The sequence below is a fragment of the Carcharhinus amblyrhynchos genome, chromosome 19, assembly GCF_965287045.1.
Source record: "Carcharhinus amblyrhynchos chromosome 19, sCarAmb.v2.hapA, whole genome shotgun sequence".
In the NCBI taxonomy this organism is placed as follows: domain Eukaryota; kingdom Metazoa; phylum Chordata; class Chondrichthyes; order Carcharhiniformes; family Carcharhinidae; genus Carcharhinus; species Carcharhinus amblyrhynchos.
The window spans coordinates 42,511,558-42,537,148 of record NC_137342.1 but is presented as its reverse complement, the minus strand read 5'-3'; the positions used below and the strand labels follow the sequence as shown (position 1 = coordinate 42,537,148).

The 25,591-nt window shown below is 45.6% G+C and overlaps 2 protein-coding genes across 7 annotated transcripts in view; one reads left to right on the top strand and one right to left on the bottom strand.

Annotated features, from left to right (window-relative positions):
• Positions 1–8,238, bottom strand: part of ankrd16 (ankyrin repeat domain 16) — a 30,396-nt gene extending 22,158 nt beyond the window's left edge. For both annotated transcript variants that reach the window (XM_080207906.1, XM_080207907.1), the window contains exons 1-2: positions 7,547–8,238; positions 1,387–1,607 (exon numbers count right to left, since the gene is read on the bottom strand). In XM_080207906.1, the coding sequence (XP_080064032.1) occupies positions 1,387–1,607; positions 7,547–7,884 (559 nt within the window). In that variant the 5' untranslated portion in view covers positions 7,885–8,238. The remainder of the gene's footprint in view (positions 1–1,386; positions 1,608–7,546) is intronic.
• A 767-nt stretch (positions 8,239–9,005) lies between these two features.
• The window catches only part of fbxo18 (F-box DNA helicase 1), a 50,715-nt gene continuing 34,129 nt past the window's right edge, over positions 9,006–25,591 (top strand). For 3 of the 5 annotated variants that reach the window (XM_080207663.1, XM_080207662.1, XM_080207665.1), the window contains exons 1-8: positions 9,006–9,185; positions 10,065–10,120; positions 12,262–12,941; positions 13,686–13,816; positions 16,607–16,742; positions 20,707–20,897; positions 24,274–24,354; positions 25,401–25,498. In XM_080207663.1, the coding sequence (XP_080063789.1) occupies positions 10,111–10,120; positions 12,262–12,941; positions 13,686–13,816; positions 16,607–16,742; positions 20,707–20,897; positions 24,274–24,354; positions 25,401–25,498 (1,327 nt within the window). In that variant the 5' untranslated portion in view covers positions 9,006–9,185; positions 10,065–10,110. Of the gene's footprint in view, positions 9,186–10,064; positions 10,121–12,261; positions 12,942–13,685; positions 13,817–16,606; positions 16,743–20,706; positions 20,898–24,273; positions 24,355–25,400; positions 25,499–25,591 lie in introns of those variants that run through there. The other 2 variants (XM_080207666.1, XM_080207667.1) reach the window with 2 other exon arrangements.

Here is a 25,591-nt window from a genome sequence, read left to right as displayed (position 1 = left end):
TCAGGAAGGCGAATGGGATGCTGGCCTTCATAGCGAGGGGGATTGAATATAAAAGTAGGGAGGTCTTGCTGCAGCTGTATAGGGCATTGGTGAGGCCGCAGCTGGAGTACTGTGTGCAGTTTTGGGCGCCGTACTTACGCAAGGATACTTTGGCCTTGGAGGGAGTGCAGAGGAGGTTTACTAGGCTGATACCGGAGTTGAGGGGGTTGAGCTATGAGGAGAGGCTGAATAAACTAGGCTTGTACTCGTTAGAGTTTAGAAGAATGAGGGGAGATCTCATTGAGACATATAAGATGATGAATGGGATGGATAGGATAGAGGTGGAGAGACTCTTCCCGCTCAGAAAGGACAGTAGGACTAGGGGGCACAGCCTCAAGATAAAGGGGGGGCGGTTTAGAACGGAGTTGAGGAGTAACTTCTTTACTCAAAGGGTGGTGAATCTCTGGAATTCTCTGCCCGTTGAAGTGGTGGAGGCTGCCTCGCTAAATATTTTTAAGGCGCGGGTTGATGGGTTCTTGATAAGTGAGGGGATTAAGGGTTATGGGGAGAGGGCGGGAATGTGGAACTGAGCCACGACAGATCAGCCATGATCTTATTGAATGGCGGGGCAGGCTCGAAGGGCTGAATGGCCTACTCCTGCTCCTGCTCCTATTTCTTATGTTCTTATGTAATTTCCGGAATAGGTTGCTGGCCTATCACCAGAGGCTTATGGTTTCAAACATGGCTGACCAGGACTCTCCCTTGCTCTAACTGCCAGCCAATGGTGTGTTTGAAAGGATCTGCAGGTTGACACACTCAACCTGTTTGGACATATTATGAATACACCTTCCTTGGCCATCAAGTCCTGGGATAGGATGGTAGCACAGCGGCACAGCAATTAGCACTGCTGCCTCACAGCAACAGGGACCTGGCTTCGATTCTGGCCTCAGGTGACTGTCTGCATGGAGTTTGCACATTCTCCCCATGTCTGTCTGGGTTTCCTCCAGGTGCTCCAGCTTCGTCTTACACTCCAAAAATGTGCAGGTTAGGTGGATTGGTCATGATAAATTGCCCCTTAGTGTCCCAAGATGTGTAGGTTAGGTGGATTAGCCATGGTAAATGTGTGGGTTTACGGGGATGGAGCTGGGGAGTGGGCCTGGTCTTTCACAGAGTAGGTGCAAACTCGATGGGCCAAATGGCTTCCTTCTGTCCCTGTAGGGACACTATGATCCTTCCTATAGGACTCAGAGGCAGGGACACTACCCATTGCACCGCAAGACCATCTATCCCAATGTTACAATGAACTTATATGAATGAGGAAACATTCTATTCATCTGAAGCACTGCGTCATTATCATCCAGCGCAGCCTACACATCTAACATCAGAACACATCCCTGTTCATTCTACCTGCTGTATGTAGAGGAGTTCTATTTACTTTGCTCTCCACGTCCCAAATACCCGAGTTAATGTCGAGAAGATACTGGATAATTTCCGGATCACCCTCTCGGCAGGCAATATGGAAACTGCTCCAACCGTCCTTGTTTTTCAGACACAGGTTTGCTCCACTCTCAATCAGGTCTTTAACCACCTCAAGGTTCCTTCTCGTGCAAGCCATCATCAGCGGTGTCCTACAGGGTAATCAGAGAATGAACCCTTTGTGCATTTAAGAAGCTTCCACACCACCCCCACATGCCCCCAACCCTCACAGTCCAATGGCTAAATGTATCACTGGGCGTAATACAGAGTCATTCAGACCAGCAGCGCTGACGAACGGTCATCCAAAACGTTGGCTCTATTCTCTCTCCACTGATGCTGTCAGATCTGCTGAGATTTTCCAGCATTCTCTGTTTTTGTTGCAAGAAAATTACCTGTTCGTTCTCGGGCTCTCACACTGTCTTGAGAAAGACAGCAATTTATATTCACTTCCTCCAGCTCAGTGTTATACAGATTGTACAGCACTGATCAACTCCACTCAATCATAGAATCCATACACTGCAGAAGGATTCCATTCGGCCCATCAAGTCTGCACTGACAACAATCCCACCCATGCCCTGTTCCAATAGCCCCATGTATCTACCCTACTAATCCACCTGATAAGGGTCAAGTTAGCACAGCCAATCATCCTAACCCGCACATCTTTGGACTGTGGGAGGAAGCCGGAGCACCTAGAGGAAACCCACACAGACATGGGTAGAATGTGCAGACTCCACACAGACAGTCACCCAAGGTTGGAATTGAACATGGGTCCCTGAAGTTATGAGGCAGCAATGCTAACCGCTGTGTCACCCTACTCATCCATTTAAAGTCGATGCTTCACATCCACCTCTTTTCACTTAACCCCGTTAGAATTCACTTAACCCCGCAGCAGGCGACGGTGCAGAGGGACCTAGGGGTCCTTGTGCATGAGTCGCAAAAACCCAGCTTGCAGGTGCAGCAGGTGGTCAGGAAGGCAAATGGGATGCTGGCCTTCATAGCGAGGGGGATTGAATATAAAAGTAGGGAGGTCTTGCTGCAGCTGTATAGGGCATTGGTGAGGCCGCAGCTGGAGTACTGTGTGCAGTTTTGGGCACCGCACCTGCGCAAAGATATTTTGGCCTTGGAGGGAGTGCAGAGGAGGTTTACTAGGCTGATACCGGAGTTGAGGGGGTTGAGCTATGAGGAGAGGCTGAATAATCTGGGCTTGTACTCGTTAGAGTTTAGAAGAATGAGGGGAGATCTCATTGAGACGTATAAGATGATGAATGGGATGGATAGGATAGAGGTGGAGAGACTCTTCCCACTCAAAAAAGACAGTAGGACTAGGGGGCACAGCCTCAAGATAAAGGGGAGGCGGTTGAGAACGGAGTTGAGGAGGAACTTCTTCACTCAAAGGGTGGTGAATCTCTGGAATTCTCTGCCCGTTGAAGTGGTGGAGGCTGCCTCGCTAAATATTTTTAAGACGCGGGTTGATGGGTTTTTGATAAGCGAGGGGATTAAGGGTTATGGGGAGAAAGCGGGAAAGTGGAACTGAGACACGACAGATCAGCCATGATCTTATTGAATGGCGGGGCAGGCTCGAAGGGCTAGATGGCCTACTCCTGCTCCTATTTCTTATGTTCTTATGTAATACCCGCTTATTCTTTCTTCACGCACTTTCTAACTTTTTTAAAATTACGGTAGTGGTTAGCCCTGCTGTCTCACAGCGCCAGGGACCTGTGTTTGATTCCCGGCTTGGGTCACTGTCTGTCTGGAGTTTGCACGTTCTCCCTGCGTGGGTTTCCTTGGGTGCTCCGGTTTCCTCCCGTAGTCCAAAAATGTGCAGGTGAGGTGGACTGGCCAGGCTAAATTGCCGCCTAGTGTCAGCTAAGGTAAATCCATGGGTTATGGGGATAGGGCCTGGATGGGATTGTGTTCAGTGCGGACTTGATGGGCTGGATGACCTTGTTCTGCACTGTAGGATTCTACGATAACCCCTGGGGTAACAAGTTGAACATTCCAACCACAGCCCAGATAACGAAGTTTCACCTGAATTCCTTACTGGATTTATTGGCAATTATTTCACATTTATGGTTGTTTTGGTACCTTGTCAAATCCCTTTCTAATTTTCAAGGTTCGTATAAGGTCATCTCAACCTTATAGAGAGCATTTCCTGATAAATTTAAGTTTTTGAGTTTAGGTTTGTTTATTATTGTCACAAGTAGGCTTACATTAACACTGCAATGAAGTTACTGTGAAAAATCCCCCAGTCGCCACATTCCAGCGCCTGTTTGGATACACTGAGGGAGAATTTAGCATGGCCAATGCAGCTAACCAGTACGTCTTTCAGACTGTGGGAGGAAACCGGAGCACCTGAAGGAAACCCATGCAGACACAGGGAGAATGTGCAGATTCCGCACAGAAAATGACCCAAGCTGGGAATCGAACCCGGGTCCTTGGTGCTGTGAGGCAACATTGCCAACCACTGTGCTGCCCGATAAGTTAAACCTCATGATTCTGGTATCGTTCCAGTAGATCTTTTTGGCATCTTCTTCACAGCATAATATGAAGCCCAGACCTGTACACAGAACTGGAAGTGTGGTTTAAACAAGGTTCACTGTAAGTACAAAACCAGAGCAAACTGGAAAATTTCAGCAATTCTGACAGTACCTGTAGGGAGAGAGAACAGAGTTGATGTTTCTAGTCCCTATGACCTTTCTTCCAAACTAAAGCGAGCAAAAAACTCTACAAGAGGGGATGGAACAGCCGGAACAATGATCAGTGGCAGCTGGGAGAGACTGCAAAAAAAATGTAGCAAAACTGAAGAACAAGTGAGAGCTGGCCCAGTGGAGGAGGAGGAAGGGAGGGTTTTTGCATAAGAACAACAATGTCTCCCTGTAGATACTGCCAGGTTTGCTGAGTTTTTTCCCTGTGTTTTCTTTTTGGATTCCAGCATCCACAGTATTTTGCTTTTATTTCATTGCAGGTAACTTGTATACGCTGCTTGTGGTGGGGAAGCTAAGTGTAGATTAAATGACTGTTTGGGCTTGTCCAAAAGTGTTTTGACTTTGAGTTGCTTGACATTTTGGTTCCTTGCCCCATTCCCGCCTCTCTGTCATTGTTCCGCACTGCCCCCACGGTGCTCTTTTGGAGCATGAGACAGATCACCTCAATCTCTCTATTTGACATTCTGCACTCCTCTGGTCTATGTCTTGGTCTTGGGGATGTGTGTTGTGTGTGCTGTGTATTGACTGTGTAACCTGGTGCAAATCATGGAATCGCAACAGTGCAGAAGGAGGCCATTCGGCCCATCAAATCTGCACCGACAACAATCCCCCAGGCCCTAACCCCACGTATCTACTCTGCTAATCCCCCTGACACCGAGGGGGAATTTAGCACGGCCAAATCAACCTCACCTGCACCTCTTTGGAGTGTGGGAGGAAACCGGAGCACCCGGAGGAGAAGCACGCAGACAAGGGCAGAACGTGCAAACGTGGGTTTCCTCCGGGTGCTCCAGTTTCCTCCCACACCCCAAAGATGTGCGGGTTAGGTTGATTGGCCATGCTAAAAAAAAAAACTGCCCCTTAGTGTCCTGAGATGCGTAGGTTAGAGGGATTAGTGAGTAAATGTGTAGGGATATGGGGTAGGGCCTGGATGGGATTGTGGTTAGTGTAGACTAGATGGGCCAGATGGCCTCTTTCTGCTCTGTAGAGTTCCATAGAGTCACCCTGTACTCTATGAATGGTATGTTTTTATCTGTTTACAGCTCGCAAGAAACAATACTCTTCACTGGATGCCAATAATAAAATTAATCATCCTGAAGCTGGAATTGAACCTGCGTTCCCTGGCACAGTGAGGCAGCAGTGCTAACTACTGTGCTTTTCATTTCCCCCTCCCCCTATTTAAACGCAGTTCACATTTAATTTGTTCTTGCTGTAATGGAGGGTTTACACCTGGGACAATTAACCCCTCTGCAGAGAACCTGCCTGACAGGCTGAATACTTCCAGCTTGGTTCAGTTTTCCAGCATCTGTATCTTTCTGGCTTTTCCAGGTCACTCTCCAGCACCATCTGGTGTCGCCCTGATGCAAGTCCATGGGTGACACTCCCCCCAGTCAAAGCTGCGATGCATTCTGTGACTAGATCATAAGCAACAGTGTCAGTCGCACAATGAGGCCCACACTCATGTCCGATGTTTTGATCCTGTTTACATTGTCCCTTTACCTGCAATCTTTGGTGAAAAATGTACTCCCCAAAACACTGCTGCCCCACAGCACAGTAAGGAGTGTCACAACACCAGCTTAAACACCAGGCCTCACAGTGTCAGGGACCCGGGTTCGATTCCCCACTTGGGTCACTGTCTCTGCGGAGTCTGCACGTTCTCCCCGTGTCTGCACAGGTTTCCTCCGGTTTCCTCCCACACTCCAAAGACGTGCTGGTTAGGTGTATTGGCCATGCTAAATTCTCCCTCAGTGTAGTCGAACAGGCATCAGAATAGGGCGACTAGGGGATTTTCACAGTAACTTCATTGCATTGCTAATGTTTAAAAAGTCACAAGTAAGCTTGCATTAACACTGCAATTAAGTTACTGTGAAAATCCCGAGTTGCCACACTCTGGGACCTATTCGGGTACACTGAGGGAGAATTTAGCACGACCAATGCACATAACCAGCACATTTTTTATACTGTGGGAGGAAACCGGAGCAGCTGGAGGAAACCCACACAGACACAGGGAGAATGTGCGGGCACCACACAGACAGTGACCCAAGCTGGGAATTGAACCCGGGTCCCTGGTGCTGTAAGGCTGCAGTGCTAACCATTGTGCCACCGTTCCACCGCGGTAAGCCTATTTGTGACACTAACAAATAAACGTAAACCTTAGCAATTGGAACACCAAAAACTAAATGGAACAAAATGAGTTTACTGATGGCCAGAACGTAGCTGGTTAACAATCAACATTTATGTAACATTTCTCTATCACTGTGACCCAGCCAGCAGAACTCTGACCTCTGAGTCAGAAAGTTAAAAGTTCCACTTCCGTTTGCAGCCTTGGCTGATACCCAGTACAGATCAGGGTCTTTGATGCTGCACTGTCAGAGATGCAGCCTTTCAGACGGGACAGTAAGCCAAGGCAGCTGTCTGTAAAATATCCCCCAGCACTGCTGGACATTTTGGGTAGAGCTACAGAATTCCACGGTGCACAGAGAGGCCATCTGGCCCATCGAGTCTTGACTTGCCAACAGAATATCCCACCCAGGCCCCCCGCTGTAGCTCCGTAATTACCATGCAATCCCCACATCTTTAGACGCTAAGGGTGGAATTTTCCAGCTGCGTTCACTCCGAGTTCAGAAAATCCTGCCCCGAGGTCAACGGATTTTTGCATTGTCTGTGTCCCGCCCACTACGATTCCAGGACGGAAAGCTCTATCCTCAGCGTCAATTTAGTACGGCTAATGCCCCTAACCTGCGTATCTTTATACATTAAGAAGCAATGTAGCATGGCCGATCCCCCAAACCTGCACATCTTTAGATATTAAGAGGCAATTTAGCATGGCCAATTCACCCAACCTACACACCTTTGGACTGTGGGAGGAAACCCACACAGAAATGGGGAGAATGTACAAACTCCATGTTGCTTTACTGCTAACTAAGCATTTTTGAACTATAGTTACTATTGTAATGTAGAAATCTCCGCAGCCAATTTGTGCAGAGCAAGGTCTCATTAATGGTAATGAAATAAATGGCCAGATAATCTGCTTTAGTGATGTTGGTTGAGTGCTTAAGTATTGGTCAGGACACCAAGGGAGACTGGCACACCCGGAGAAAACCCATGCAGACACAGGGAGAATGTGCAAACTCCACACAGACAGTGACCAGAGGGCGGAATTGAATCCAGGTCCCTAGCACAGTGAGGCAGCAGTGCTAACCACTGTGTTGCCCAGATTCTATGACTCTATTCAGGGAAGCCCACACCTCAACAGCAAATTTTTAAAAAACGCCCAGTACGGTTTCTTCACAAGTCTGAACTCGGGTACAGCTGGTGATGCAGACAGGCCCCCTGGTGGGGCAAATGCCATAGTTTACTCGCTGTTAGCCAACAGCAGTGCCACTTACCAATCAGCTTTCTTCAAAGAGTCAACCCTGGCCCCTTGTGCAATCAGGTACCTCATGCACTCTCTGTGACCCATAGAGGCTGCTTCATGCAGGGGCCGCTTGTAGTCACTGTTAGCCAGCTCAACGTTGGTACCGAGCTCTTCCACCAGGTACTTCAGGATCTCCAGGTGCCCATGCCTGGCAGCATAGTGTAGCACGGTGTCTCCCGATCTGCCAAAATGACCCTTCAACACCGCAGCCCGAATGCCCTCACCCTTACACATCTCTTCTTTCAGCTGGGGAAGTCTACCTTCTTGTACCAATCTAATGAGGTGCTTGACTGTGACTTCATTGGCCATTGAGTTGCTGCTTTTAATCTAAATACATAACCAGATCTCCAAAAAAAAACTGGCTCCAGCAAGGAAAATAAATATTGTGCATTTAATTCACTCTCACTTGTAAACAACCTGTCTCCAAACTCATCTGCTTGTGTCACAGGAGCCTGACAGGATCATTGTCTGAAGCTCTGTTCCCTTTCCCTCCCCTGAGGTTACTGTCTCCCTCTGGCCCAGGACTGGTGATCAACACTCTGGTGCCCCCACCCGGAAGGGATTATTCATGGATATAACTCATTGTCATTAAACAGACTGGTTAGCTCTACTTACTGCAGTCTACCACAGACAGAGAGAGAGAAACTAACACACACACACTTGTCTTTCTGCTCTACCCCCCCCCCCGGCAGTCAGAGAGGACCAACTAAAAACATTCCCAGAGCAACAACTGGCTGGAAATACACAACCTAAAAAACAGAGGCAGCTTAATATCTGTGGTGGTGGGTTGTCAATTTCCAGTTTAACTCAGTCAGAATGTAACACAATTAGAAATCCAGCCTTTCCTTATTTAAAAGTCTTATAAAAATGTACAGACGGAAAAGGTGAATTGACATTATAAATCCCCCCAAAATAACATTTTACAGGGGATTCCTTGGGTGTCAATGTTTGCTGAGGGTCTCTTAGGAGGGAGTCAATATCTGCTGGGTGTTTCCTAGGACATTGCCAATATCTGCTGGGGGTTTCCTAGGACATTGTCAATATCTGCTGGGTGTTTCCTAGGAGGGAGTCAATATTTTCAGGGACCCCCTCATAGAAATGTATCAATATTAGCAAAGGATTTCCAAAAGTAAATGACTATTTGCAGGAGCGATCCCCCCACCCCGTCTCCCATGCCAGTATCTTTCCCTGGGACAGCTACAGGAGGCTCATCTCAAACTCATCTGAAGACTATGGAAAGTTTGGTCGAACAGGCTGCAAACTCATGGAAAGCTTGCAGTTGTCCTTGAATGAATCTACGTTGCTCAGAAAGATCCCACCCACTTCTCTCTCGCTGATTGGTGAGCCGCAGCTAATGGATTGTCTGAATGGTTGCTTGGTGCCATCAGTCAAAAAGGGGCTTTTGCTCTTCCCCTGAGGTTAACGTGGAATGCAGGAAGGTGGGGAGTGAATGAAGGGCTTCACTGAGCTGCTGTGCCCAACATTGAGAGGGTGGCAATATAAACTCTGCCCTTAATATGTCCCGTAAAAGAAAGAGAGAGGCGATTGCAAACCTTGCCAAGCTGTAAGAGGTGATCACAGAATGTTTTTGTAGTGTCTTGGAGGACGTGGTGAGTAGCTGATACATCAGGGGCAGGTTGGCTGGACTGTGTGTGCTGCACAGTGTTCTGGATAAAGCACTAATTACAAACTGAATCCTGTGTGAGGAATGAGGTTTCTAAATTGCAGCTGTGGTCCCTTTTTCCCAGGTCATGATGGTCTGTGTTACAGAGTCAATTGCCAGTCACGTGAAGAGAGGGGGGGATATAGTTTAAAGTTTACTTATCAGTGTCACAAGTAGGCTTACATTAACATTGCAATGAAGTTACTGTGAAAATCCCCTAGTTGCCACACTCCGGTGCCTGTTTGGGTACACTGAGGGAGAATTTAGACAGCCAACACACCAAACCACCATGTCTTTCTCATTGTGGGAGGAAACCCATGCAGACGTGGGGAGAATGTGCAGACTCCGTACAGTGACCCAAGCCAGGAACCAAACTTGTGTGCCTGGGGATGTTGATTGGATACTGAGAATGGGGAGCCTGAGTGTAAGCGACTGTAATTGAGTGAAACGGCAATGGGAACACATTCAGTACTAACTTTCAGCAGGGAATTGGATAGTCGAAGGGGAAAAAGTAGGTGAGCGAGATTAATTGGGGTAATTTTTAAAGAGCTAGCACAGACATGATGGACTGAATGGCTTCTTTCTGAGATGTCTATTTGACCAATGTAAGTCTGATACCAATCTCTGCTGACATCCCTGCATTCACACTTGCCACTTCCCTCTTAATCCAGGCTACTGAAAATGTTGTACCCTGACTGGCCACAGTTGGCACAGACTGGATATTGGAACCAGGATGCTTCTACTCACTCGCTGGAATAGCTGAACCATCGGGGTTCTGTCAGAATTTAATGTGACTTTTTTTTCCCCCTTTTTCCTTGTGTTACAGCTTGTATAGCCCAAGTCACAGGCGCGGCAGTGTGGTCCATGTTACGATGGCTCATTGTGAGTAGATCTTAATTTAAACTTCTCTGCCCAATAACTTTGATTGCTAACCAAAAGAAAAAATGCTGGAAAATTTCAGCTGGTCTGGCAGCATCTGTGAGAGAAAAGAGCTGACATTGAGTTCAATGACTCTTTGTCAAAGCTAAAAGATAGTTCTGTGAGATACAGGCCTTATCAGTGACGTTCATATCCCGTTGAATTTTTAAAAAAATACTAAATGTATAAATCAGCTGCTTTTGCTGGAATATCTGGACACTTCCCATCTTTTGCAATCTGGTTATTTCTGGTAGCTTAGCAACATTTTGATGCAGTAATAGATCAAATCTCTTCCATCTGTTTTGCTGCATATTAATGACCCTCTGGCATAACATTAGGAGGTACAGAGCATTCTGACCATAGTTCCTTCTTCATCCAATCTACCAAAAACAAACTGCTTGTCTATTTGTCATTATTAATGGGGTATTTGCATGCGATTATAGTTGCCTGCAGTCTCTGAACTGCAATGTTGTATGTTGTTAGGACAAAAGATGAAAAACCCCCAAGATATGTTATGAAGCCAGGCTAGACTCCAACAACTAGCTATTTTGGTATTAGTCTGAGGGTAGGGTGTTTCACTCCAGGCACAATTCTATTGACACACCAGGGAGGTTTTATCAAAACAATTTAATAACACCATTTCACTATTACAAACGAATTAGCCCAACATTTAACAATCAAACAATACTTAAACATGACAAGATATAATTCGTAACGGCTAACTTACTCCTGAGTTCCAATTCATGCAAAGTTCGTTTACTTGTTTGGTGTCTTAAAAGAGCTCCTCTTATAGACTTAAACTTCTCTTTAAAATTAGTTAGCAAAACAGACATACATGCTTATCTCAGATTATGGAGTCATAGAACTTTCAGACTACCTCTAGAAAGAGGGAGAGACCTGTTTCTTCTTCCAGCTCAAGCAGACACTGCTTATATTTTTAACATGAAACTGAAACATCCTTTCTTCCCTGCAAGCTTATCTCCTTCCATTAAACACGATTGTCCCTGTTAATCAACCTAATCAAAACTCTACACTGAAACTCCTAGGGGAGACCCAAGTAAGCATAAATGTATTAGCTCTGTTTAAAATGCATCAGCTGTGCATAATACAAACATTACAGGTCTAAAATGAGTACTTATCCTCTGCTCCCAGCTACCAATTTAAAGGTTTTGCTGGACAAATCAGCACCCTGCAAAACAGATCTGAATTCTAACCATACCCCTGACAAGAAATATGATATACGTACATTTCTTTAAGGCACAGTATCACCAGTGTGAAACATTTTGGAATATTTCTGAGCAATGTGATTTCAAAGTAAATAAAGATTTGCACCGCTAAAGCTCCCTTTATGATGTTGGGATGCCCCAAAGTGCTTTACAGCGACTGCAGTCACTGTTGTAACTTAGGAAACATGGCAGTCGATTTGTGCACAGCAAGCTCCCACAAACAGCAAAGTGATATTGATTGGCCGATACCGATTTACAGGATAAAAAATGGTCAGGCCAACGGGGAAAACCCCTTTATTCTTCAAACTAACGGCAAGAGATTGCTTATACCCGACTGAGAGGGCAAATGGGATCTGAGTTTTAAGGTCCGTTTGGAAAGAATGCATTCTGATCCATTCAGCACTCTTTCTGCACAGCAACAGCATGTCTAGATTTTGTGCTCAAGTCTCTGGAGAGTGGGACTTGAACCTACAACCCTTTGACCCCAAAGGTGAGCGCGTTGCCCACGGCTGACTGTACACTGAACTGCTAAAGTACAGAGTGCCACAGTGGTTTGCTCTACAGCCTCACTGCGCTAGGGATCCAGTTTCGATTCCTGGCTTGGGTCATCGTCTGTGTGGCGTTTGCACCTTCTCCCCGTATCTGCGTGGGTTTCCTCCGGATGCTCCAGTTTCCTCCCACATTCCAAAGATGTGTGGGTTAGGTAGATCAGCCATGTTAAATTGCCCCTAGCTAGGGTTGTGAGGACAGGGCGTGGATGGGATTGTGGTCAGTGCAGACTCGATGGGCTGAATGACCCTCTACTGCACTGTGTGAATTCTTTGATTCTACACTCTAAATTTCTCAGTTATTAATCTTTCTTCTTTCCCTCCTCTACAGACAGACGGGGCAAACGGAAACATCTGAACCTGTCGGACTGTTGGTCCTTGAGCAATAGTGGTGAGGGTGCATTCTCGCTGACCCAACCGTTCACCTATACAGTCACCAACAGAGATTTGAACAGGGGCCTCTACCCAAGGGACAAGAAGAATAGAAGGAGTGCCACCCAGTTGTACCCTCTCCAAAGACCGTGGGCGCACAATGCCAGGAGGTCACCAGAAGATGCAACCAGTAGCAAAGCTATTGTTGATCTATCCACCTCCAAGGTGGATTCTGTTTTTGACCCTGAAGATTTTTGTTCGAATGACTTATTTGCAGCAAGCAACGTGCTGGCTCTGAATTCAATGTCCAATAGAGAGCACTCAGTCCCAATGCTGAGAAACTCAAATGAGGGCAGTGACGGAGCTTGGGACAGTTGTACGAGGAGACTCTGCTCAGAAGGTGTCCCTGTGGTCCAGCAGCAGAGTTGGGTTGAAGATGAGGAACCAGAGGTGGATCCTCTCCCAGACTCTTACTTTGGATTACTGGGATGCACACGTTCCCAAACTCTGCCTTCTGGCCACATTAGTCAGCTGCCTGATGAGATCCTCAGAGCTGTGTTTGTTTCTCTACCAGCGGAAGATCTGTATCGCCTCAGTACTGTCTGTCAGCAATGGAAGCGTGTCATCAGCGACCCGATGGTAAGCCTTGGGTCCTTGTGTTTAGATAAAAATCTTTCAAAGCGCCTGTCCCATTTTTCTCCTTCCTGCAGCCAATGATTCCGGATGAAGGCCACACCACTGACTGCCCGTGAATAATTTCATACACGCACCAATTCTTCATTTTGAGATAGGGGGAGTTTGGAGAGCTATTTAATTGGGTAGAGAGGTGATGGCTACACTGGAGCCTAACCAAGTCCGCACCTAATGCCTATCCACATGTATTTCCCTGCAGTAGACTGGAGCGGGTTTAACCTCTGACCTTTGTTGCCTGGAGGTCACCAATCATCATGATCATGTACCTTTACCAAAATGGCCATTCCTGGGGATTGATAATGACGGATTATCAAGCAACCGTTGACTCCTCTGAGAATGTAAGGGGAGAGAACTTTTTCCTTTAGCAAAAGCACATAGACCCCTTGGATTTCTGATCCATTTTACTGTCGGGGAAGCTGCTTTACAAAAGTTAATTGCCACCTCAAGCCTGTTTTATTTTCTGACTGCATTAAGTTTTGTCTTATGGGAAGTGGGAGCTTTGGGGTGAGGGGAGCAGATACGGAATGGGAAGAGTAATCTGATTCCTTCCATGTCCAAGTTCCTGACATTGGTGCTGCTGATAGCGTGGCTCCAAGCAGAGGATATTCCTTGCAGGAAAAGACAGCGATGGAACAGCAGAAAGCGTTTTCTTTCTAATGAATTGTTCCTTTCCTGAATCTGATTTCACAGTTTGTGCCATATAGGAAGTTGTACTATCGGTACAGGAAAGGAGAAGAAAGCACTGTGAAGGAGATTGATCGGATTCTGAAGGAAAATAATATTAAAAAGGAAAATGAACTTTGCCTGCTGAATCTCATAAGGCGAGTGTTTGGAATATCGCACTTGTATCCTAGTCATAGCTATACGGACACCGTATCAGAATAATTGGACACTTAACTGGACAAAATTGAGAGGATGTGTTTTAATTTGAGAAAATGTATTTATCAGGAAGATTTGAACAGGCTATGGCTTTGTTTTGTTAAAAAGACGATGACTGAGATTTTGACCTGATAGGTCTTGAAAGTTAGGAAATGGCTTGACATTATCCACAGTCCATCACTCAAACCAGCCACCCATCTGTCCCTCCCTCGGAAAAGCAGCCAGCATAATTAAGGACCTCATGCACTCCAGACGTTCTCTCTTCCACCTTCTTCCTTTGGGGAAAAAGATACTAAAGCCTGAGCTCACATACCAACCGACTCAAGGACAGCTTTTTCCCTGCTGCCGTCAGACTTCTGGATGGAGCTACCTTGCACTAAGTTGATCTTTCTCTACACCCTAGCTATGACAGTAACAAGGTTTTGCACTTTCCTCCTCTGAATGGTATGCTTTGTCTGCCTAGTGCACAAGAAACAGTACTTTTCACTGTATACTAATACATCTAACAATAATTAATCAAATGAAAATGTAGAGAAGATGCCTCCACTGTAGGGGCCTGGGGTGGGGGGTGAACCAAACTAACGTCACTAATGGCTCCAATAGGGAATTCAGGAGAAATGGTTACAATGTGAAACTCGCTACCACAAGAAGGCAAGTAGCGTGGATGCATCTAAGAGTAAATTAGGCAGCCTGATAAACACTTGAAGGGGAAAAGAGTGCTGCTGTTGAGTTTGATGGAGAGGTTGGGAGAATGCCCCCGTGATTCTGTGCTGTTGCTTCTGGTGATACGTAACAGTCAGTGTCATTGAAAATGACCATTTTTACATCCATTTGAACATTGAAAATGTTATGCAGCTATAGGTTTCGGGTTGTGCTTGGTGAGGGGGGAGGAATCTGGTGATTACGGCGCTGCAGTGGTTGGCTAGGAGCTGATGGGTCGAGAATACTGCGTGAAGAGGCACATCAATTTTAAAAACGAGAGAGAATAATCACAAACTGGATTGTTACTTAGCAGATGTATTCAGACTGCATTGCCTACGTGCAACTCCCCAGGAATTGTAATTGAATTCCAGATGTCGCTATTTATCCATAGAGCCTATCTAACCATTCCTTACCCAAATCCACAGGCAAAAATTCCTCCCGTTCAAAATCAAGCGTTTAGAACCCTACAATACAGAAGGAGGCCAATTGGCCCTTTGAGTCTGCACCAACCACAATCCCACTCAGGCCCTACTCCCAAGCATTTACCCTAGCTCGTCCCCCTGACACTAAGGGGCAATTGAGCACAGCCAATCCAACTAACCTACACATCTTTGGACTGTGGGAGGAAACTGGAACACCTGGAGGAAACCCAAGCAGACATGGGGAGAATGTGCAAACTCCACACAGATGGTGACCCAAGCTGGAAAACGAATCCTGGTCCCTGGTGCTGAGAGGCAACAGCGCTAACTACTGTGCTGCCCTATTTGAAATGTTCATTCTATGTCCATCAGGCCTGTATGAAACACCCTGCAGTTACCAATTCCAGCTGCTCTTTATCGAGAGGGTGGAGATATTGGCGTTTCGACAAAGGGTGATCTGGACTTGCAACATTAGTTCTTTTCTCTCCTTATGGATGCTGCCAGAGATTTTCCAGCATTTTCTCTTTTGGTTGAAGATACTGAAGGTTAAATATTAATTGGAGCAATTTGATTATCGTGTAAAGAGGGCAGTGTTGATTCACCACATTTGTTAGGGATGGGAGGTTATTGCTGAGAAGATCATTGGGGTCATTGCAAATATTTCCATTTCTATGAAGAGAGCTAAGGGGACATTTAATGGATTATTTTGATTTTAATTATGAAGGGCTTTGTTGACATGAATAATTCCTTGGCTAGCAAATTAGTGATGAGGGATTACTAATTTAAAATTGCTCAGAGAGGGGAGAAGGTTTTAGGAGAAAAGCCTAAACATTATAGACAGTCCATCATTCAAAACAGCCTCCCGTCCATTCACTCAGTCTACACTTCCCGAGAGAAAATCTGAGGGGTTTTCGAGTATTGAATACTTTGTTGCAAGCTTACTATTTGGACAAATGCTTGCTAGCCCTTTCTCCTCGAGATAGTGTGTGGTTCAGGGGAATGTGGATTAGGAGTGAAATTGTGGAAGAAAGGCCAAGAGAGAGGGAGAAAGCGAATGAGAGTGGCATAATGATAATTTTACTGGACTGGTAGTCCAGAGGCCCAGGCTAATGCACCTGGGGACAGGGGTACGTATCCCAACACCGCAGCTGATGGAATTTAAATTCAGTTAATGTTCTGGAATTGAAAAGCTAGCCTCAGTAATGGTGATCATGAAGCCATGGTCAATTGTCATAAAAGCCCATCTGGTTTGTTAATGTCCTTTTTAGGCTGCCCTTACCTGCTCTGGCCCACATGTGACTCCAGACCCACAACAATGTGGTTGACTCTTAAATGGCTGAGCAAGCCACTCAGTTCAAGAGCTACTAGGGAAGAACAACAAACACTGGCCTTGCCAGCAATGCACACATCCCAGGAAACTAAATTTAAGCAATGATTACATTGGGATGAATAATGTAGTTAACATTGAGGAGTTGGAACAAATAAATTCCAGTCTTGAGAAACGCATTTGTTCCATCATCCCTCTGCCGTTGCCAATTTACAATTTTTGTTAATTTTTTTGTCTTTGCTGCCAGTCTGTCACTTCTTTTGTTTTTAAATGTTTAAATTTAGGTTTGTGGCGTCTTTCCAGAATGTCCCATCTGTGAACTCTGAAGCCATCTTGCATTGCCTTAAAGAACACCCTCTGTTCAAGCAATCTGAAGTATCTGTGGCCCAGACGCTACCTAATTTGGTTAACGCAGCTGGGGTATGTTTGTTTGTGTGTGTGTGTATATATACGGTGTTTGTGTGGGGTGGGAAGGGATTTTCTGCGCACATTGTCCCCATCTGTTCTCAACAACAACTTGCAATCGTCTGGGGCCTTTAATGTTGGAAAACATCTCAAAACGTTTAAGAGAAGCAATTTAACATTAAACTTTGATTTTGAGTCATACCAGAAGACGTTGGGGTGGGTGGGCGAATACTTGGTCAAAGAGGTAAGTTTGGGAGTGCCTTAAAGGAGGGATGTCACAGGATCACAGAATTGTTACAGCACAGCATGAGACCAGTTGTCTTCACTGGCTCTCCAAACAAACATCATGACTTAGTGCCATTCCCTTTTTCCCCTGTACCCCTGCATTGTTTCTATTCAAATAATCATCAAATTCACTTTTCAACACCTTGATTGAATCTGTCGCTTCACCGGCTATAAAAATACTGAAAATGGAGTTGCGAGGTGGTGGGGGGGAGGAGAATGGCCATTTGGCTGGCAGATGAGCATCATCCAATTGGATAACGAGTCTTCTTGCTTTAGGAAGGTTGTGCGCCATCAACGTAGACATGCTTGGCCGGCAAATGGCTCGTGTGTGTGTGAGGTGGTTGGAGGGGGGCGGTGGGGAGTGTGAGGTGTGAGTCATTGGTTAAATCTCCAGGAATGCAATTAATCACAGTTGGCAACCCCCGCATTCAAATGATAGTACACACTTGAGCATTGCCTCACTAGCAAACCGCCCATTCTCCCAGAGAGGTTATTAAAAGAAACATGCTAGTGGAGCGGGGGGGAGGATAAAGTGTGACCAAATCGAAAAAAAATCTTCGGAAAATCCCATTGCCAAACTCGGCGCTGATTGGCAGCGTACACTTCCAAACCGGAAATATCCTCATCTCTGAGGAATTTTTAACCCTTCTTCGAAGGACTGTAGAATTTGAAGCAAATTCTTCTGCAACATTGTAGTTGGCTGCTGCAAAGGGGAGTGACAGTCTGGAGAGCAGTATTTCCTGTTATCTAGAACGAGTGGTTAGGATCTGGCGTTCACTGTCCAAGCATGTGCTGGAAGCAGAGATAGTCATAGCTTTGAAAAGTGAACAGGATAAACCCCTTAAAGGGGTTAAAAAAAGAGTTTCTGGGCTACGGGGAAAAGATGGAGGATTGGGAATAGCTGAGTTGCTCTTGCAAAGAGCCAGCATCAACATGACAGCCCGAAGAGAGTCTCCTCCCGTGCTGTAACCATTCTGTGATTCTAATCCAATATGGGTTATGTGACTGATCTGTAATTCCACAATTCCTCTCCATTAAAATAATCTGTATCTTTTCGTTATTCATTCACGGGATGTGGGCTTCCCTAGGTCAGCCGGCATTTATTGTCCATCCCTAGTTGCCCTTGAGAAGGTGGTGCTGTGCCATCTTCTTGAACCGCTGCAGACCCCGTGGTGTAGATACACCTGCGGTGCTGCTGGGAAGGGAATTCCAGACTTTTGACCCCATGATAGCTAAGGAATGGCGAGATATTTCCAAGTTAGAATGGTGAGTGGCTCAGAGAGGAACTTGCAGGTGGTGAAGTTCCCATATGTCAGCTGCCCTCGTCTTTCTAAAGCACAGCAGTCGTAGGTTTAGAAGGTGCTGTCTAAGAAGCCTTGAGTTTTTGCAGTGCATCTTGTAACTGGTACACATGCTGCTGCTGTTGTTTGTCATCGAATATTTGTGATTTAATCTCTTCATAATTTTACAAGCCTCACGCGAATTCACTCTGCCTGTTTTCTCTCAAGTAACTCTTGGAGACTCAGGAGTGAATTATCCTGTTGTGCCTGCCACTCTAAAGTGCAGTTATGTGAAACTTACATTTGACCTGAATTTCATTGTTTTCGAGCTCTAATAACAATGCAGCCTAAAATCCAGTTCTTTCAGTCATCCCAAACTTGTTGAGAATCTGTAATGATGTAATCAACTATTACCACAGAGAAGGTTAAAGGGAAATTCAACGCGGGCATACAGAATTCTGAAGGGCTTTGATGGAGTTAGTTAGGAGAAACGGCTTTCAGGGAAAGGAGAGTTGAGGGCTGGCGGATGAACCCAAGGCCACATGAGGAATGTTTTGTTGCTTACACAGTGGGCTCATACCATCTGGAATACACTCCTCTGAAAGGGTGGTGGAAGCAGATTCAATAGTGATTTTTCAAAAGGGAATGAATTAATACTTGCCTCATCTGGGGCAATCTACAATGAGGTCATTGGTATAGGTTGAGAGGCGGTAGATTTAAAATCTGAGGAACTACTACTTGGTGAATTTGTGGAACTCGTTGCCCCATAGTGCGATGGAGTCTGAATCATTAAATGGTTTCAAGAAGGAGATAGATATATTTCTAATTTAAAAAAGGGATATGGGGAACAGATGGGGAGCTAGATTTGAGACCAGGGAGAGATCAGCCATGATTTGATTGAATGGCAGAACAGGCTTGAAGTGCTGAATTTGCTTACTTCTGCTCCTCATTCCTATTGAGTGAGACTATGGGGAGAGCGCTGTTTAAAAATCTGCCACAGGCATGATGGGTTGAATGGCCTCCTTAAGAACATAAGAACATAAGAAATAGGAGCAGGAGGAGGCCATCTAGCCCTTCGAGCCTGCCCCGCCATTCAGTAAGATCATGGCTGATCTGTCGTGTCTCAGTTCCACATTCCTGCCCCCTCCCCATAACCCTTAATCCCCTCTCTTATCAAAAACCCATCAAACTGCGTCTTAAAAATATTTAGCGAGGCAGCCTCCACCACCTCAACGGGCAGAGAATTCCAGAGATTCACCACCCTTTGAGTGAAGAAGTTCCTCCTCAACTCCGTTCTAAACCGCCCCCCCTTTATCTTGAGGCTGTGCCCCCTAGTCCTACTGTCCTTTCTGAGCGGAAAGAGTCTCTCCACCTCTATCCTATCCATCCCATTCATCATCTTATACGTCTCAATGAGATCTCCCCTCATTCTTCTAAACTCTTAACGAGTACAAGCCTAGTTTATTCAGCCTCTCCTCATAGCTCAACCCCCTCAACTCCGGCATCAGCCTAGTAAACCTCCTCTGCACTCCCTCCAAGGCCAAAGTATCCTTGAGTAAGTACGGCGCCCAAAACTGCGCACAGTTAAGTATTGTGTTATCCTACGATTCTTCCCTGATCTCTTACATTTACCACTTACTGGTCCCTGGAGTTCCCCAGATACCTTGGCCCTAAGTCTCTCCGTGTCTCTCTACCTTTCACTGCTCCTCCGTTAAGACATCCTTAAAGCTTCAAAAACCAGTTTTTGGTCACCTGTCCTAATAATTACCATTATGACTTGGCGTCCCATCTTGATAGTCGCTGCTGTGAAGCACTGCGGCAAGGCTTGCCATGTTAAAGGTGCTACATAAATGCACATTATTCTTGTTATGTGGAGGGCAGCTGAAGCCTGGGATGGATCACATTCCAGTGAGGGATTGACACACGCAGGATAGGAGTGGAAATCAGAAAACAAAACAAACCTCCGAACACTCCTCTCTCTTTACATAAATGTTCATTCTGTCACCTATTAGGTGACGTGGAGATGTTGGCATTGGAGTGGGGGTAAGCACAGTAAGAAATCTCACAACACCAGCGTAAAGTCCGACAGGTTTATTTGGTAGTATGAGCTTTCGGAGTGTTGGTCCTTCCTCACCTGAGGAAGGAGCAACGCTCAGAGTTTGTGCTACCATAGAAACCTGTTAGACTTTAACCTGGTGTTGTGAGACTTCTTACTGTACCTTTTAGATGGCTAGTATTTGTTCCCACTCCCATAATGCTACTAATTGCCTTCACAGACAACAGGGGTTGAGATTTGCAACTGGTTTGAGACCGTACTAGAGATGTATGTTTGCGGAAGCCGCAATACCACTCGCTTCCTCTGATTCCATAAATATATACTAAAAAAAGTCACTGTATGATTTTATATAATTTAGACTACACACGTGTGGGCGATACTGGCTGTGATCATTCTCCTGTCCGGAGGCGTGGAAGACATCCAGGGACTGATTTCCTGTCTCCTGCAAACCCGTTCGACCCTGCCCATAACCGAGGTGACCGAGATCTTGTACTGCATGGCTACCTTGCTGTTTGCCTTGAGAGAGAAGGATATCAATATCAGCAGCAGGTAGGACAGACTCCTGATATAGACCCCCTTCTATAGTTTCTAATGCCTGTGACACTGAATACAAGTGTTGGAACATCTTGTTGAAGTTGTACAGGACATTGGTAAGACCACACTTGGAATATTATGTGCAGTTGTAGTCACCCTATTACAGAAAGGATGTTATTAAACTAGAAAGAGTGCAGAAAAGATTTACTAGGATGCTCCTGGAACGTGATGGTTTGAGTTATAAGGAGAGGCTGGATAGACTGGGATGTTTTTCTTTGGAGCGTAGGAGGTTTACAGGTGATCTTATAGAGTCTATAACATAATGAGGGGCATGGATCAGCTAGATAGTCAATATCTTTTTCCAAAAGTAGGAAAAGGTGGAGTCTGAAACTAGAGGGCATTGGTTTAAGGTGAGAGGGGAGAGATACAAAAGGGTCCAGAGGGGTAATTATTTCACATAGAAGGTGGTGAGTATCTGGAACAAGCTGCCAGAGGTAGTATTAGAGGCGGGTACAATTTTGTCTTTTAAAAAGCATTTAGATAGTTACATAGGTATGATGGGTATAGAGGGATATGGGCCAAATAAGGACAAGTGGGACTAGCTTAGGAGTTTAACAAAAACACAGTAGCATGGACAAGTTGGACCGTTGGGCCTGTTTTCATGCTGAAAACTTTATGATATGTCTTGGTGGTTGTTTATAGAAACTAGAAGCAGGAGGAGGCCATTCAGTCCTCCAAGCCCGCTCCACCATTTGTTTTAATAATGGCTGACCATTGAATTCAATATCCTAATCTCACCTCCCCCCCCCCCCCCCCCCCCCCCCACCACCCCCCATATAAAGTACAGTAATATAAAGTTTATTTATTAGTCATGAGTAGACTTACATCAACACTGCAATGAAGTTACTGTGAAAATCCCCTAGTCGCCTCACTCCGGCATCTGCTCGGGTACACTGAAGGTGAATTTAGCCTGGCCAATGCACCTAACCAGCACGTGTTTTGGATTGTGGGAAGAAACTGGAACACCTGGAGGAAACCCACACAGACATGGGAAGAACATGCAGACTCCACACAGCAAGTGACCCAAGCCCGGAATCAAACCTGGCCACCATGCCACCCGTAACCCTTGATCCTTTTGGCCCCAACAGCTATTTTAATTTCTTCTTGAAATCAGGGAACGTCTTGGTCTCACCTACTTCCTGCAGTAGTGAATTCCGCTCAGTCACCACCCTCTGGGTGAAGACATTTTTTCTCACCTCAAATCTAAAAAGTTTGCCCCCTTATCTCTTCTAAACTCCAATGAATATAATCCTAACCGACTTAGTCTCTCCTCATATGTTAGACCTGCCATCTCAGGAATCAGCCTGGTAAACCTTCACTGTACTCTCTCTATAGCAAGGACATCCTTCCTCAGAAATTGCCACTCAAGTGGATAGAGCCATGAAGAAGGCTTATAGTGTGTTAGCGTTTATTAACAGGGGGTTTGAGTTTAAGAGCTGTGGGGTTATGCTGCAACTGTACAGGATCTTGGTGAGACCACGTTTGGAATATTGTGTGCAGTTCTGGTCACCTCACTATAAGAGAGAGTGCAGAGGAGATTTACCAGGATGCTGCCTGGTTTGGAGGGTAGGTCTTATGAGGAAAGGTTGAGGGAGCTGTGGCCTTTCTCTTTAGAGCAGAGGGGGATGAGCGGGGACTTAATAGAGGTTTGTAAGATGACGAGGGGGATAGACAGAGTGGACAAGCAAAAACTATTTCCTCGAGTGAAAGTAGCTGTCACTAGGGGACATAACTTTAAGGGTCATGGTGGGAGATAAAGGAGGGATGTCCGAGGAAGGCTCTTTACTCAGAGTGGTTGGGGTGTGGAATGGACTGCCAGCTGTGATAGTGGAGTCGGACACTTTAGGAACTTTCAAACGGTTATTTGATAGGCACATGGAGTACACCAGAATGATAGGGAGTGGGATAGCTCGATCTTGGGTTCGGATGTAGCTCGGCACAACATCGAGGGCCGAAGGGCCTGTACTGTTCTATGTTCTATAAGGACACCAAAACTATAGATCTTGTCATTGACTTTAGATGGATTGTGTGTTTCCTATCTCCTCTGTAGAGATGAACAAAAGAAGCGCTGCCTCCTCTATGTTTCTTGAAGTACTTACGCGTCCTTTCTGTTTCCATCGCCCAAGTGTTGGAGCTTTCTCTCCCTTTCCCTTTCCTTGTGGTGATGGAATCATCTTATTCCTATTTTGCTTAGCGTTTGTTGTGTTTGTTTTTTAAAAACCTCTCCTAACTAGAAGGATAAAAGCAGCAGACCCATGTAAACACCACCACTTGCAAGTCTCCTGCCAAGTCACACACCATCCTGACTTGTAAATATATCGCCATCTCGAGGCACCCTTGAGATCTCCTGTCAGCCAGAGCGATGTCCATTGATCCCGCTGACAGGATATCACTGTGGGCCTCTGGTCCGAGAAACGCTCCTGCCATCCTTAACTCAGCGACGGACGTGGAGCTAGCCAGTTAAGCTGCCTCTTGGTGGAAATGGTCGTGACTCCTGAAAATAACTAATCCGTAGAAGATTCTACTCATTGTTAGCACTGTAAATGGCAGTGTCAAAGTGCATTGCCTTGATGACTTGAGCCAGGCAGCGAAGGTAACAACTTGTGATTTCCCCGTCTGGGAATCTTTCTTTCAGTAAAAAGTCTGACAACACCAGGTTTTAGTCCAACCGATTTATTTGATAATAGACTCACAAGCTTTCGAGGTTTCCCTCTTCGTCAGGTGAATGGAGAGTTCTTTCTTTCAGCAGATGCTGCCCGAACCCTTGATGTTTCCAGTTTTTTTTTTGACTTTTCTAAACCCGCCCACAATAATTGCCTGAACTCCAATTGCCTTTAGTTGCAAAAGCAATTGCTTCTCAGAAGGAGTAGTAAGGCAGGCTGACCTGTGTACAGACGCACAGTCCCTTGTTAACAAGTGACTCACCTGATGAGGAAGGAACAGCACTCCGAAAGCCCATGATTCCAATTAAACCTGTTGGACTTTAACCTGGTGTTGTGAGACTTCTTGCTGTGCCACCCCAGTCCAATGCCGGCACCTCTACATTGTGTGTGACTGAGCTTAGTTCAGTGTTGAATTAGCAATAGGCTAACGTTTGTGGGTAATCTGTTGCAACAATTCTGAAGTTGGGACAGAGGGAAAATTTTTGCTCTATATCTAAATATTTGTCCTGGGAGTCCTTGATACTGACACTGAAATCCTGTGTATTTCCATTCTCCTGGATTAACATTCCTAGTCTCGATGAGCATGAAGTCATCCCTTTGCGTGGGAAAGTTGGTCTGATGTTGAGGTTTAACTATTGCTCTGAACTATTTTTCTCTAAATATTCCAGGATTCATTATAATCTATTCTGTGCGCTCCACTTGATGGAGAATCCAGCCAGCAGAAAACGCCCACCTCAGGACTCTAGCAGGTGAACTGTTGAATATTGTGCATTTCTAAATAAGTCAGAAATAATTCCATCAAGGCTGGGTGATTTAGGACAATCTTGCTCCTGGAATGGGTAACGGGAACTTTGATAAAAGCAAAATTCTGCTGATGCTGGAGATTGGAAAGATGAGCAGAAAGTGCTGGAGTACTCAGCAGGTCTTGCAGTATCTGTGGAGGGAGAAACAGAGGGCAGGATTTTCCAATCCACCTCCCAGCAACATGTTTTCCAGCAGTGGAGGTGGCTCACCTTTGGTCATTGGCAGGATCTTCCTGTCCTGCTGATGTCTACAATTCCCACCAGTAGGAAGGGCCAGAAAAGTCCCCCATCCCCGTTGAGTCAATGGACGATGTTCCAGCCTCTCAGCTGTGTATTTCTGCTGATGGGAGATGATGCGTTGTTTGTTAGCAGCGGGATTCTCTCGTCCCGCCCCATGTCCCAAGATGTGTAGGTTAGATGGATTAGTCATTGTAAATGTGTGGGTTTTCAGGGGTAGGGTAGGGCAGAGGGCTTGGGTAAAAGTGTCAGTGCAGACTTGGTGGACCAAATTGCCTCTTCTGCGTTGTAGGGATTCTAATCCTACATCTAGTCTAATCTATCGCTGTTTGGAAAGCCTTTATCTATCATGATCCTGTTCTTTCCAGTTGCCTCCTAAACTCTTGAAGTGTTTAATAGCAGCCCAAAAAATATCTCTTTGAACTTGCCTCTGCTCATCTTTTGCAAGTTTTCTCCCAATTCCTATCCAGTATCCTCACTCCCCCACCCTCTAACTCTCTCAAAACCTCCCTTTCCCTTTCCCTTTCCGGCACTCTGTGTCAAAGTAATGATAAGAATAGGTTACAAGTGTTAATGTTAAACACACATCTTACTGCTCCACATCATGGCCTGGAACAGCTATGTTCAGTAACTTCAAACTCATTAATAGATTATGGTGAGGCTTAAAGAAGTAGGATGTTGCGTTTTACTCCAATTATCTCAAGAGACCTTTAGAGTAGTTGGACGACGTTGATTACTTTTTCTCTTCAATGAAGGCTTGAGATAAACAACATTGAACTGACTCCAGAGCAGCGACAGATACTGAAGCAGGATGTTTCCCCAGGACGTGTAATTCAAATAATGGGATTTGCAGGTGAGTGGAAATTAGGTAGAGCTTTGGCTGTGGTCCAGGACGTACAGCTAATGTAAGAGGGTGTTAGCCCCTCACTGCACTTTGTTTATTTGA